The sequence below is a fragment of the Schistocerca nitens genome, chromosome 10 (genome assembly GCF_023898315.1).
Source record: "Schistocerca nitens isolate TAMUIC-IGC-003100 chromosome 10, iqSchNite1.1, whole genome shotgun sequence".
Lineage (NCBI taxonomy): Eukaryota > Metazoa > Arthropoda > Insecta > Orthoptera > Acrididae > Schistocerca > Schistocerca nitens.
Genome location: NC_064623.1, coordinates 114,268,634 through 114,284,807, shown reverse-complemented (window position 1 = coordinate 114,284,807; position 16,174 = coordinate 114,268,634). Strand labels below are relative to the sequence as shown.

The window sequence follows — 16,174 nt, the reverse complement described above, 5'->3', positions numbered from 1 at the left end:
ACGAGGCCTGCCGCTGCGAGGACAATCCTCAATATTGCCGTGCCCGCTTTCATCACGTAACCTGCTTGCCCACCGACTAACTTTACTGCGATCGACAGCAGCATCTCCATACACCTTTTTCAACCTCTTGTGGATGTTTCGCACGTTTTCACAGCACAGGAATTCTATGACAGCACGTTGCTTCTGACGAACGTCAAGTGTAGCAGCCATCTTGAAGACATGCTGTGACGGCAACAATCATGGGAACAGGTTGAACTAGGTTTGAAAACAAGCGGGAAGGATGTATCTACACACTGTAAAACTTTCACACATGCAGAGTGAAAACTGTATTTTCACAAAAGAGTGTGCATTTCTTTGGGAGTGAGCCTCCTATCACTGACATGATACAGGATTTGGGGTGGACATCATTAAAACAAAGGCGTTTTTCGTTGCGGCGGAATTTTCTCACGAAATTTCAATACCAGCTATCTACTCCGAATGCGAAAGTAGTCTGTTGACGCCGATATACATGGGGAGAAACGATCATCATAATAAAATCAGGGAAATCAGAGCTCGAACAGAAAGATCGTGTTTGCCGTTTCCGCGCGCTGTTCAAGATTGGAATTATTGTGAAGGTGGTTCGATGAATCCTCTGCCAGGTACTAGAGTGTGATTTGCGGAGTATCCGTGATGGGATGTGAGGGCCAGAGTGGTTCAAATGGCTCTGAGCACTATGGGACTTAACATCTATGGTCATCAGTCCCCTAGAACTTAGAACTACTTAAACCTAACGAACCTAAGGACATCACACAACACCCAGCCATCACGAGGCAGAGAAAATCCCTGACCCCGCCGGGAATCGAACGCGGGAACCCGGGCGTGGGAAGCGAGAACGCTACCGCACGACCACGAGATGCGGGCGGCCAGAGTGAAATGTCCTTATAGAAGATTGTGAACGATCAAGCTGGAGGAAAAGTGTTTACATACTGGCTGAATGAAGGCAGTAATTTCCATGCCGTGAGTTACGCTCTCTTAAGACTTGAATTCCTAACTGCAATACCTTTGGCATAAGAATATAACTTGTAATGAATAAATTATGACCGCATTTTAACTTTTTAAATTCGGTCAATAACTGTATGAAATATTAAAAAACACATTTTTGTTGCCCCTGGAAGCCAGGCAGCCTGCAAATGAATCGTGTCCCGGATTAGCCGCTTATTAATTACACAGGTGGACCCAAATTAAAGGCAAAACATTTTTTTGTCATGACAAAGCACGAAGTACGATCAGAAAACATTACAGAATAATTATAAACGCAGCGATCAGTTTCTTGTAATGAAAGCAAACTGTGACTGCTTAGCTTTTGATGCATGATCGGAGCATTACGCGTCCCATTGCACTCCGCTTATCTCCTGTTATTTGATTTCTGACCGAGTTACCGGTTTCGAGCTTACGAAGATCTAGTTTATACTTAAGATTTCGTTCACATAATATGATTAGTTCTGTTCAGTAGCGGAAAAGCTTACCGTAAGTCGGAAATTCGGTACGTCGTCGGGAAATGCATTTTGCCATATATTAGCTTTATAATTTGCTGCCGTAAATAAAATTAAAATAGAAAGACAGCGCAGCCTATTCAGAACGCACTTGTGTCAGTTTCATGATTCTGCACTGAATAATTTGCGAGTTAAACGAAATAACTGTGCACCTGTTTTACGAAAATCAAATCGACATCATCATCGTTCCAGAATTGTTTTTCACTATTTACAGACACTGCTTTGAAACATAACTACATTACTCACGTCAGTAAAGCTGCTGGTTTGTAGACCATTTGTAGTTAGAGTGACGTATACACTTCAGCATACTTCATAGATGTGTGATACCGGTGCATCAAAGCCATTTTAAAATTCTATACAGAAAATTTGCATGTAACATTACAAGTTTTTCATTAATTGCACATTTGTGGGAAACAAACGAAACTGTTTAATTTGCATAATAATTTTATATGGCGATCTGTATTGGTATTTTTATGTTACATGATGCAGATGATGTCGTTAGACAAGAGACTGAATTTCTAATGTTATATTTTAGTAATGTAATTAATCATTAAAAACTGGAAACTGATTCTTTAAGAAAAGAAAAACGTAAAAGATACTGAAATCGCACACTCCTTTTTATTCACATCAACACTATCTCGATTGCAAACAGTATGACCCGTACAATTCAAAATGGCTCTGAGTACTATGCGACTTAACTTCTGAGGTCATCAGTCGTCTAGAACTTAGAACTAATTAAACCTAACTAACCTAAGGACATCACACACATCCATGCCCGAGGCAGGATTCGAACCTGCGACCGTAGCGGTCGCTCGGTTCCAGACCGTAGCGCCTAGAACCGCACGGCCACTCCGGCCGGCACCCGTACAATTCTGTCTGAATATAGTAATACATCATTCTACAATAATAATCAGTATCTCACAGTCCAATGACTCGTCGTCTTGACTGTCATTCATTAAAGACCTCTTCAAAATTTCTTCATAGATAGTTGCCTTTTTCTAACGCCGAATTCCCTACCACAGGGTAAGGAACTGTCTTCTCACTAGAAATTAATGTTAAATTTCCCAGGATTGGTTGAGCACAAGGGAAATCTATTGGCTGAGAGAGTGTAATTCTTATCCTAACTTGAGGAGTTGTCAGAGAACAGATGAAGTTCGGTGTATTCTTGTGGTATACTCAAAGAGTAAATATCTCTGGAGTGAGCATTGCGTTCTGCGCGTGTTGTCAACATTAAACCAGGATTGTCATGTGTTTTCGGGACTTCGCTGTGCGTGTGTGCTTTCTGCAGCGTTTGAAGATTATAATATCAAGAGTTTTTGTTGTGTTTCACCGTTTGTTGATAGTGTAATAGCGATGGTGAATTACTGTTGTTGCTATAGATGCAAAGAAAAATATGTGAAAGGAGGGATGGTAACTTTTCATGGGTACATACCATGTAGCTCAAATTATAGTTATCATATTAGTAAGAGACACTGTATATGTTTAAAAATTTCGAGACGCATTATAATTAAGGCTTGATTCTGCAGACCTATTTTTCTAAGATTTTATGACTATATAATAGATATTACGGCTCGTACAAAAGCTTACAAACGATCGCTTCCTCTCGTAAATTTGCTAGTGGAACAGGAAAGGGAATGGTTAGTTGTTTCAGCAAATAGTATCCTCCTCCATGCATTTATCAGTGACTTGTCGATCATGTATACAGATTACTCAGTCTACTATTTATTTAATAAACTGGGAGCAAGTACGTAAAATGCGTTAAATAAATACTCCAAAGTGTCACCAGTAAGAAAAATTGTGCTTTAGGTCGCAAAAACGAGAAAATAAATACGCAGAAGTAGCAGAAAAAAAGGAAGAATTAGCAGGGATATAATCGCTAATGTGTGGCAAATTCGGTGTTTTTCGGACACTTGCAAAAGTACTAACATACTGTCAAGTCGTTTTGCAAAACTATCACTGCAAAAATGTGCGTCAGGCTCTGTAATACTATAAAGTGCCGTATCATACCGAAAACTACCAAAAATCGAGTGCATCTGAACTGACACACCTATCGCAAAGAAGCAGGATGTAATATCACTTGCCGTTAAAAGTTACGTAGCTGGTTTATTCCTGGTATCAAATGGATACTGTTAAAATGTCTGCGCAACATATATAAATAATCCACGACACGTACGAAAAGAATCCGTCTGTATTAGGGATGTAGTGACATTCTAAATATACAGGGCGCTATACGGACAAACACACGACGCCCCGAGAATACGTGACCAGGCCGGCAATGTATGTTAACAACACAAAATCTGTTCTGCGCATGTGAATGCTCACTCCAGAGATAATTTACTCTATGGGTATACTCTTGGAAGCATACTTTGCATTGCAAATAATCGGTACACACTACTGCCAGCCAATAGTGCAATGCATGTTTATGTGCGTGGACAACAATTTACAAAAATCAAAACAATTTGTAGCATTTTGTTTTCTTCTCAACACCACTGGTAATGCTGTTTAGAGGTGCGAGTAGAAAGTATTACATTATATTCAGCATCGTCAGAGCTGCTATGTGAGCTTTATTTTCAAAGGGCGCTGAGTCACTGCCGATGCCTCTTTACTTTTAAAAGGCCATAAGTCATTGACTGATGCCCCTAAATAAAATTGTATTTCAGAATCCTATAGAATGCACACTAACTGACGGGCTAATACCGCTTTAATGTCAGTTTGTGCCGTTACAAATATACTATCTGAAGCAACAGCAAACTAAAAACCACCAGACTACGTACAGATAGATGTCCCTTTAAAACTACACGATTCAAACATTTTGCTACCGTCATGTTATAGCGACACCATAATCATTTACCATACTGATAAAATCACTCTGCAAACAAATATTTAACTCTCACAATCTTAGGTTCCCATGACAGCAAGACCCTATTTATACTCTGTTCAAAATGACCCGAGGCAGCAGCACATGCTGGCGCGGAGAAGTACAGCAATGTCCCACACGCGTCATCTTACATTTCGTTTAACCCGCAAATTATTCAGTGTAGAAACATGAAACTGGCACGAGTACGTTCTGGATAGGCTGCGCTATCTTTTCATTTTAGCTTTATTTACGGCAACAAATTATTACGACAATACATGGGAGTTTGGGAAAACGCGTTTCCCGACGAGAGTACCGAATTTTCGACATACGGCAAACTTTCTCGCTATTGAACTGAACATATTACGTGAACGAAATCTTAAGCATAAATCGTATTTTCATAAGCTCCAAACCGGGAACAGGATATGAGCAGAGTTAAACGGGACGCGTAATGCTCCGCTCATGCGTCAAGAGCTAAGCGGTGACTAGTTTGGTTCAAAAATGGCTCTGAGCACTATGGGAATTAACATCTGAGGTCATCAGTCCCCTAGAACTTAGAACTACTTAAACCTAACTAACCTAAGGACATCACACACATCCATGCCCGAGGCAGGATTCGAACCTGCGACCGTAGCGGTCGCGCGGTTCCAGACTGAAGCGCCTAGAACCGCTCGGCCATACCGGCCGGCCACTAGTTTGGTTTCATTACTACAAACTGTAATACCTCTTTATATTCTATATCCCTGCACAGTTGTATGAGTGAATTACGTTTCCTACTTGACCATCTATATACTCGAAGAATCGATGCGCAAAGTAGTACAGTACTATTACTATTCCATGAGCGCATAATTACTCTTCGTAATATTCCCTCTGGTGTGTCGAGAGGACTTCTAGGATCTTCTCCATGCCGTATAGCCGCATTGGATAATTTTAATTTTGCTATCGAGGTTACTGGAAGAAAGAGATTGAAAATATATTGTATGCTACTCAAGAAAATATATACTGAGCATTTACATCAAAAGTGTGTAAGGAATTTCTCGTTTCGTTGGTAATCACAGGGTAACTTCCGATGAATTGGAAACGAACCTGCAATTATTAGATCCAAGAGCTCCATTATTTCATCGGATAATTAAACTCTATCAAAGCAAACTTTCCGCTTGATCTGAGGTTTCCCGACAGACTACGCAACGCAAGAAAACCAAGACATTTTATTTACACAGGATTGCAGATCGCTTCGAATCATCGAGACTGCGGACAAGGAGAGTCATCGTCCGGTTCTGATTAAACAAGTAAAGCTTAATTATAACTTTCCTGAACGACTGTGATATGGCTGCTTATGAATGAGATCATTAATAAAATACTAACCTTTCCTCCTCACCAGCAACCAGTATAAACACAATATTAATTAAAATTATACAAACTGATCGCTACGTTTACAATAATCGCGTTATTATGTTTTCTGATCGTTCTTCTTGCTTACATCTGTCATAAAAAAAATGTTTTGCCTTTAACTTGTAATTACTAAGCGGCAAATCCGGGGTGCGACCGCATTTGCGGGTTCCCTATGTACGGTTTCCAGCGGCAGCAAAAATTTTGTTTTTCAATATATACCCAATTTAAAAACTTAAAATGCGGTCATAATTTACTCGCTAAGAGTCATAGTATTATGCCAAAGGCATTGCAGTTAGGAACAGTTTAACTCACGGCATGGAAATTAACTAGTCTACATTCACTCATTATTTAAGAATGAGAGCACATACCGACTTCCAACAAATTTCAAACCTTTTTTAAATTGGGCAGGGTTAATGGTAAGTTCTATTGAGTGATAAGGTGAGAGCCTAATGACCACGACACGACTCTGAAATTGCAAACAATGGAAGTCATACAGCAACTGCTAACGCGATAGTATTGTCTCATTGCGCACAGCCACGTAAAGCTACAAGAAACTAAGCGATAGGCTCACGGGACTCGCGGCAATCACTTCTAGAAATGTATCATAATTCGTTAATTAGTAAATATTCTGCATCATAGATTCTAGGGGGGATGGGGGGAGTCCCCCTTGCGGACACCGATGTTAATGACTACTACACGCGCAAATTAAGTTGACACTTAGCGTCGTGGCTAATGGGAGCGAAAGTCGATTCGTATCTGGGAAACCGTAGTTTATGGTGGAATAATAGTACCTTAAGCTGCAGCAGTTTAGAGTTATTACTTCCTTGGTCTATTTTCTCTTTGCTTAAGTTGCGACATTAAGACTCACAGGAGGCCTGTGACCACTACATTAATACTCGGCACGTATTTCTCAGCGGCTTATTATACCACTAGTAAAAACAGCCCACTAGAGTGAAAGCTAGAGCTGTAAAACTTCCGTAAGCAAATGTAGACTGCCGCAGTTTTTCCTTGTAGCCTTTGTCAGTTTACGAGCGTATCCGCGTTACCTGTACATTAAGTGTGTTGCACACTCACAAGATTTCACCTCATATCAATAGCTTTGTTTACATATTCGATCAGTGTCTTACTAGTTTCCCCTGGAAACCGGAAGCGGTGAACCATCTAGAAACTGAGTCGTCACTCAGGGTGTATCATAATTGATGGCGTGAACGCATACAGTTGAAAGTACACGATACTGGAAGCAAAAAAGTCTCAATATACATAGCGTCGAAAATGCAATTTTTCATCTTCGATACTGTGAAGTAAATCTCTTCTACTGAAAGCTCTTTCCTTTCCATATTTTGGTAAATGGTTATGTGGACCAAAACAAGAAAAAAATATCCAGTAAAAATGTACTCTAAAATCCATACCTTAAGAGCTTTGCGCACATGCTCATCTTCGATACTTCGAAACACAGCTCTTCTAATGAACAATTGCTCATAACTTTTAAGGTATGCATTTTAGAGCAAATGTTTACTGGACATTTTTTCTTGTTTTGGTCCATACTACTACTTCCCAAAATGTGGAAAGCAAAGAGCTCCCAGTAGAAGATGAAAAATTGCTCGTAGCCCTTACGGTATCCATTTTCGACCCCATGTTTACTAAGACTTTTTTGCTTCTAGTATCGTGTACTTTCAACTGTATGCGTTTACGCCATTAATTATGATACACCCTGTATAAAGGGCTGCGAAACCTACGGAAGGTTTTGATTCTACATAGCTATCCTCCTGTCATTTAAAAATGAACAGTATTAGTAGAGAATTGAAAACACCAATGTTTAATTCAGGTTTTATTCGAAACTGATTTGTAAAGTGAAGCAGAGGGATGTACTAGTAAAAATTAAAAAAACATTTGCCATATAGTGCAAAAAACGCAATTTAAAAAACGAAAAATCGCAAAACAAAAATATATCAAAAATACCTTCAATAGTTCGTCGAGCTTATATAAAACATGGATCTGTCATTCATGAACAACTTTCGCATTTATCAGTAAACCATGATGATAAACGTTCTATTGAATACAAAATAACAACAATAATTAATTAATTTTTCTATGTTTGTGCATGTCAACTGTACTTTCACCGAAAGTAATTCCTTTGGTTACATAAAAGCGCGAAAGTTACGTAATCAAATTATTTTTATTACTTATACAATGAAATTTATATTCTAAAAGGACGTGACATACACAATGGACTAACGCTGAATTATGTGCGGTGATTATATGCAAAACGAACTACCAAACAAACGAAAAAACAAACAGAAGTCGGCGGCCAGATGTTCCTCTCTTACACACTCATTTATGTTTCTTCCCCTTTCGATGCTAACAATACTACCGCTAATCCCGCCAATTACTTCATTTTCTGTAAGCAGCAAAAGTTGCAAGACAGGTTGCTAAGAATTTCTGTCCGAAACACGAATAGCAACATATTGTTAACAATCGTTTTCAGATCGTAAAAACAAAACAAACTGTAAATATCTTTAATTACAGATCACTGATGATGCTTTACCTCGATAAAGAGAAACGCGTCTGACGAAAAAAAACACGCATTTTCTTGTAGTTGCAACGATAGAACGAAAATACCCTCAGAAATTGTAAAGCAACTACGGACAATATAGCCACACAAATGAAGAATTTACCTAAATATAGTTTTGGTAGAGCACACTACTTTTTTTTTTTACGCGTTTCGGGCGGAGCCCATCAGCAGAGTATCAGATAAAAAAAACTTCGAGCCGTGCCAAGTAAAATCTTTCGTATAACTGCTTTCCATTGAGAGACCAAGAGACAGATAAGGTCGCAGAGGAGAACAGAGAGAAGGCCGAAATACTTCACGTGTTTTTCCACAACTGTTTCACTAAGGAAGATCGCATTTTAGTTCCTCCTTTAAATCGTCCCACGAAGGTTGAAACGACAGATATCCAAATTAAGGCGATGTGTCAGAAAAATAACAGAAATCGCTCAACAGAGCAAAGACCACTGGACTTGAAGGGATACCAATACAATTCTAACTGAGAAAGGAAGTTTCCCATCGCAAACCCTCTCAGATTTAGTGATAAGATGGTCCAGCAGACAAAACTGAATACAGATGCAAACACGAAAAAAGGAGAACGGTGTAATGAACTGTGAAAAAAGTAGCAAAATAGAAACATATAAAGGTCCAAGAGCAAAACGTGCAAGATCGACCGAGTTTCAATAGCTATGGCGACATGAATCTACGGTTACGGTGTTGGACTACAAAGGGAGAGATCCGTGTTCAACCCCCCACCCCCTCCCTCGTGCCTCTTTTTTTTCGTAAAATTATGAGCTATCCGTCTGGTCACTGACGTCAAATTTGTGTCGAGGTGTAACGTGCGATTACAACAACGCAGTATAACGAAGGGATCTCCAGACATACGTAGCTCCTATTTGTGGTACAGGATTATCACATTTATGACTCTTGCGTTCTGTTTTGGAAGTTCTGACTCTCGGATTCCTTTGTTGTAACACAGTTTACAACTGTCTGTTTGCTGTTCACATTTCTGTAAGAGGACTATGCGACATCTCGACTGCCCTCACTTCATCAAGTTTACTTGTGACGGTAATATATTTTAACCACATGACTCTTATTCTGTAATCAATGTATGTAAGTCAGTTGGCAAGACTACAAAAGGAGATCAGACACGTCAATAAACGGACGAACAGTTAATAAATTTCTGAAAAAAAAAACCATTGGGCACGAGGGAGATTAGAACACCGATCTCCCGCTTGGCAGTCCAACAACGTGACGACACAACCACGACACACTGTTTCTTACAGTTCCCTCGATGATGCACATCTCAAGTTTGGAAGGATCACTGTTTCGATTTTCGTTCTTTTTTCGTAGTTCAGTACATCTTCCTTCTGCTTTCATGCTTGGTCTGTGTTCAATTTTTTTCGGGCTACCACTGGTGTCATTTTACCGCTAAATCTGAGAGGATTGCGGTGGGGAATTTCCCTTGTGGTATGCGAAAGATATTGCTCCTCTTCTAGAACAATGTACCGCTGGTCGCCGGCGGAGCGAAGCCAGTATCTCTGACGACACCTGTTGTCGAATTTTGTAACTTGTTTTATGCTCGCATATTGACATGTCTAGAGACCGAAAATCTCATCTGTTGCAATCACATCGGTTCCAAAAATAACTATCTTGTGAAATCAGACTGACGCCGTGTTCCTTCACTTCAAGAAAGCATTCGATACAGTTCCGCACTGCCACCTGCTGAAAAAAATACGAAAGTATGTAATATCAGACCACAAGTATGATCGCACTGAAGAATTTCTAGCAAACAGAATACAGCACATCATTCTCAATGGATAGAAGTCTTCAGACGTAAAAGTAATTTCCCCCAAGGGAGTGTTATATAGGGTGTTTGGTACATACTTCTAGGACTTGTAGAGGGGAGTGAGTATATAATATATTGAATATGAACCCTCGTCCAAAAACGAACCGTTTCCATGCTACAGCCGTTTGAAAACACGTTTGCTACGTAGGTATGCAACAGGGTAGTTGTGGAATCTTGCCCACTCGTCTCTTATAGGGTGCCTAGAAAGTTTTTTCTCGGATAGGACAACATACACCACTGGCCATTAAAATTGCTACACCAAGAAGAAATGCAGATGATAAACGGGTATTCATTGAACAAATATATTATACTATAACTGACATGTGATTACATTTTCACGCAATTTGGATGCATAGATCCTGACAAGTCAGTACCCAGAACAACCACCTCTGGCCGTAATAGCGTCCTTGATACGCCTGGCCATTGAGTCAAACAGAGCTTGGACGGAGTGTACAGGTACAGCTGCCCATGCAGTTTCAACACGATACCACAGTTCATCGAAAGTAGTGACTGGCGTATTGTGACGAGCCAGTTGCTCGGCCACCGCTGAACAGACGTTTTCAATTGGTGAGATATCTGGAGAATGTGCTGGCCAGGGCAGCAGTCGAACATTTTCTGTATCCAGAAAGGCCCGTACAGGACCTGCAACATGCGGTCGTGGATTATTGTGCTAAAATGTAGGGTTTCGCAGGGATCGAGTGAAGGATAGTGCCACGAGTCGTAACACACATGAAATGTAACGTCCACTGTTCAAAGTGCCGTCAATGCGAACAAGAGGTGACCGAGACGTGTAACCAACGGCACCCCATACCATCACGCCGGGTGATACGCCAGTATGGCGATGACGAATACACGCTTCCAATGTGCGTTCACACTGATGTCGCCAAACACGGATGCGACCATCATGATGCTGTAAACAGAACCTGGATTCATCCGAAAAAATGACGTTTTGCCATTCTTGCACCCAGGTTCGTCGTCGAGTACCCCATCGCAAGCGCTCCTGCCTGTGATGCAGCGTCAAGGGTAACCACAGCCACGGAGCTGATTGTCCGTGCTGCTGCAAACGTCGTCGAACTGTTCGTGCAGATGGTTGTTGTCTTGCAAACGTCCCCATCTGTTGACTCAGGGATCGAGACGGATCGAGACGTGGGTGCACGATCCGTTACAGCCAAGCGGAAAAGATGCCTGTCATCTCGACTGCTAGTGATACGAGGCCGTTGGGATCCAGCACGGCGTTCCGTAGTACCCTCCTGAACCAACCGATTCCATATTCTGCTAACAGCCATTGGATATCGACCAACGCGAGCAGCAGTGTCGCGATACGATAAACCGCAATCGCGATATGCTACAGTCCAACCTTTATCAAAGTCGGAAACGTGATGGTACGCATTTCTGCTCCTTACACGAAGCATCACAACAACGTTTCACCAGGCAACGCCGGTCAACTTTTGTTTGTGTATGAGAAATCGGTTGGAAACTTTCCTCATGTCAGCACGTTGTAGGTGTCGCCACCGACGCCAACCTTGTGTGAATGCTCTGAAAAGCTAATCATTTGCATATCACAGCATCTGCTTCCTGTCGGTTAAATTTCGCGTCTGTAGCACGTCATCTTCGTTGTGTAGCAATTTCAATGGTTATATTCTATCATCATATCGTCTTAAAATCTGAATATTTTTGTGTTTTTTCTTTCACTTTCTAATGTATTTTTAATTTATTTTTACTTCCACTGTAATTGCTGTTTGTAACATGGAATACGTTTTGTAATCAACATGAAAAGCTGTAACACGAAGTGCGCGTCATTTATGACGGCGGACGAGTTTAGGTTCGTTCTGCGCATCTGACGTCACAAAACACACTCAGACAATGAACAGAGAACGACGTTGCCAGAGCTCGACTGGAGTGCAGACCACGGACTTCAGTTTTAGAAACGTTCAGTCATAAATAAAGTAATTGAACAAAGGAATGTCTTGATAGCAGACTTTCTTTTATAGAAAGTTTGGAAAAAGCATTCTTTATACCAATTGCTTCATATTCTATTAATTAATTAAACCAAACAAGCAATAAGCCTCCTAATTCAGGCGATAGCAAGGAAAGCTGTTTGTATCATTCTCACTAACCGCTTTTTCGCAATAAAGAACAGCGGCAATTGTTTATTTCCTATTGTACTTCGACGAAACGTGAGTAATTCATAGTCATACCAACAATGTTTGTCGGTATTTTGCGTGATATTTTTAAGTCCTCCGAGAGTTGTATTAAATGTCGTGCTGCGTTAGCGTAATGGTTAAATGGCTCTGAGCACTATGGGACTTAACATCTATGGTCATCAGTCCCCTAGAACTTAGAAGTACTTAAACCTAACTAACCTCAGGAGATCACACAACACCCAGTCATCACGAGGCAGAGAAAATCCCTGACCCCGCCGGGAATCGAACCCGGGAACCCGGGCGCGGGAAGCGAGAACGCTACCGCACGACCACGAGCTGCGGACGGTAATGGTTAAAGTGTATGGCCGCGAAGCGAAAGGTTCTCTTCAAACCTTATTCGGTGCTTAATATTTTCTTTATTTAAATACGATATCGAAGAGTCTCACTTCATGAATTTTATTCGTTTGAATGTAATTTTTTGAAATTTCTAATGGCAACTATACGCTATGGACTTTTACCTCTGCAAACTCTTCAAAATTTCGTGCAATGGTTTATTACATCTAATGCTGCACAATAACCGCGTTGAACTTCGAAACAAAATTAAGTCATTTATGGGGGGGGGGGGGGGGGAGGTATCAGTCAAGAAGACGTGTAAAAATCAAATTTTTGGGCCAAATAGTTTTTGTGGAATCGAATGATAAGAGTGTCAAAGCAGTCGGAACACCATGTGTCTGCACAGGCGAGCAGTGCAGTGACAAAATCGCGCACAGCGCGGAATGCGGGGAGCACATCTCTGTAGCAGCGAAAGGGTTAATGCGGCCGTGGTGGCTTTCCTTCATAAACTGCGCGCTCCCCCCTAAACGTAAGTTTGCGAACTATACTATGGCGCTGCTTCCCTTGGCGCGTGCAATTGGCAACGCAGCAATCTCCCGCGTCTGGGCGGGCATGCGCGAACCGCCAAGATAAAAGAATTGAACTATAGCTGTTATAAAATGTATGACAACAGGTCTCTAAGTGAGCAATAAATCAAATGAAATGGAATGAGTAAGCATAGCACGGACCCCCTCCTCCTTGCCCTGCAGCAGGTGGAAGGCGCCGGCGCGCTGGATGCCGGGCAGGAACCAGACGGGGTGCGTGCGGATGAGGCGCTCCACCAGCCCGATGTCGCACGCCGCCGCCTCCTCGTCCGCCTCGCCGTCGCACTCGTCCGTCTCGTCCAGCTCGTGCGACACGGAGCCCTCACACGACGAGCCCGACGCCGACTCCTGCAATTTAAAGCAACAAACTTTTGCACGGTTGCGTTTATTTTGCCACAAAACAGTACAATCGGGTGATAGTAAAGTAGGAACAATACAAAGAATACAAAACGTAAACAACTGCAACATGCATAGGCAGGGTTGCCAGAGTCTGTAAATCGGGGAGTACCAGGGAATTTCAAACACATCTGGGAAATTTGAAAAACAGAAAGAAACATTGGAAATATTTCGTTTTTGGAATGATAATTAAATCAAGACCTTAAGCTGTCGACAGGCGTTGATATACACTCCTGGAAATTGAAATAAGAACACCGTGAATTCATTGTCCCAGGAAGGGGAAACTTTATTGACACATTCCTGGGGTCAGATACATCACATGATCACACTGACAGAACCACAGGCACATAGACACAGGCAACAGAGCATGCACAATGTCGGCACTAGTACAGTGTATATCCACCTTTCGCAGCAATGCAGGCTGCTATTCTCCCATGGAGACGATCGTAGAGATGCTGGATGTAGTCCTGTGGAACGGCTTGCCATGCCATTTCCACCTGGCGCCTCAGTTGGACCAGCGTTCGTGCTCGACGTGCAGACCGCGTGAGACGACGCTTCATCCAGTCCCAAACATGCTCAATGGGGGACAGATCCGGAGATCTTGCTGGCCAGAGTAGTTGACTTACACCTTCTAGAGCACGTTGGGTGGCACGGGATACATGCGGACGTGCATTGTCCTGTTGGAACAGCAAGTTCCCTTGCCGGTCTATGAATGGTAGAACGATGGGTTCGATGATGGTTTGGATGTACCGTGCACTATTCAGTGTCCCCTCGACGATCACCAGTGGTGTACGGGCAGTGTAGGAGATCGCTCCCCACACCATGATGCTGGGTGTTGGCCCTGTGTGCCTCGGTCGTATGCAGTCCTGATTGTGGCGCTCACCTGCACGGCGCCAAACACGCATACGACCATCATTGGCACCAAGGCAGAAGCGACTCTCATCGCTGAAGACGACACGTCTCCATTCGTCCCTCCATTCGCGCCTGTCGCGACACCACTGGAGGCGGGCTGCACGATGTTGGGGCGTGAGCGGAAGACGGCCTAACGGTGTGCGGGACCGTAGCCCAGCTTCATGGACACGGTTGCGAATGGTCCTCGCCGATACCCCAGGAGCAACAGTGTCCCTAATTTGCTGGGAAGTGGCGGTGCGGTCCCCTACGGCACTGCGTAGGATCCTACGGTCTTGGCGTGCATCCGTGCGTCGCTGCGGTCCGGTCCCAGGTCGACGGGCACGTGCACCTTCCGCCGACCACTGGCGACAACATCGATGTACTGTGGAGACCTCACGCCCCACGTGTTGAGCAATTCGGCGGTACGTCCACCCGGCCTCCCGCATGCCCACTATACGCCCTCGCTCAAAGTCCGTCAACTGCACATACGGTTCACGTCCACGCTGTCGCGGCATGCTACCAGTGTTAAAGACTGCGATGGAGCTCCGTATGCCACGGCAAACTGGCTGACACTGACGGTGGCGGTGCACAAATGCTGCGCAGCTAGCGCCATTCGACGGCCAACACCGCGGGTCCTGGTGTGTCCGCTGTGCCGTGCGTGTGATCATTGCTTGTACAGCCCTCTCGCAGTGTCCGGAGCAAGTATGGTGGGTCTGACACACCGGTGTCGATGTGTTCTTTTTTCCATTTCCAGGAGTGTACATCAGCGGGCACAGTTTAAAATGTGTACCCCGACCGAGACTCGAACCTGGGACCTCCTGCTTATGTGGGAGACACTCTATCCATCTTTTTTTTTTTTTTTAATCTCATTTTGTTCGCTTTCGTTCGTCGCATCTGCTCGGGGAGGACGTCGTAAGACACCCTTTTAAGGTCATTGTTGATCGATTAACTCAGTTTTTTTATTACAGAGGGCATCTAAGCTTCGGACCAAACACGCTGAGCTACCGTGCAGGCATGAAATGATGATGAAAGACACACACCCAGTCATCACGAGGCAGAGAAAAACCCTGACCCCGCGGGAAGCGAGAACGCTACTGCAAGACCACGAGCTGCGGACTCTTATCTGAGCCACCAAGGGCACAGAGGACAGTGCGACTGCAGGGATTTATCCCTTGCACGCTCCCCGTGAGACCCACATTCCCAACTTAATGTCCACACACTACATTCGTTGTGCCCCTCCCCATTACACTCATTATTCGCGGCATACAATCTTACCGAGTCCCGTAAGAGTTCGGGCAATGAGTGTGCATCCAGCACAGGAGGAGGTCAATGTGCGCTTACCGTTAACTATATATGAAGATGTATATCAACGCCTGTCGACAACTTAGAGTCTTGATTTAATCATCATTTCATTGTACTACAGTTGCATGGTCACCGATGGTATATGTTCCTTCGGGGATGTCCGACAGAACAGATCTTGTTGTTGTGGACTTCGGTTGGTTTGTGGGATTAAAGGGACCAGACTGCAATGGTCATCGGTCCCTTTTTCCAAAAAAGTAAAACCGCCCAAGGAGCATAAAAAAACGAACAGCAGGAAAGACGTCAGACGACACAGGACGAGAAAGACTCCGACAGAGAGCAGACAAAACAAAGT

The 16,174-nt window shown here is 43.1% G+C and overlaps 1 protein-coding gene across 2 annotated transcripts in view; it reads right to left on the bottom strand.

Moving 5' to 3' along the window:
• Positions 1-16,174, bottom strand: part of LOC126209774 (protein sprint) — a 308,754-nt gene that overhangs the window by 92,676 nt on the left and 199,904 nt on the right. For both annotated transcript variants that reach the window (XM_049938899.1, XM_049938900.1), the window contains one exon: positions 13,378-13,581. In XM_049938899.1, coding sequence (XP_049794856.1) covers positions 13,378-13,581 — 204 coding nt within the window. The remainder of the gene's footprint in view (positions 1-13,377; positions 13,582-16,174) is intronic.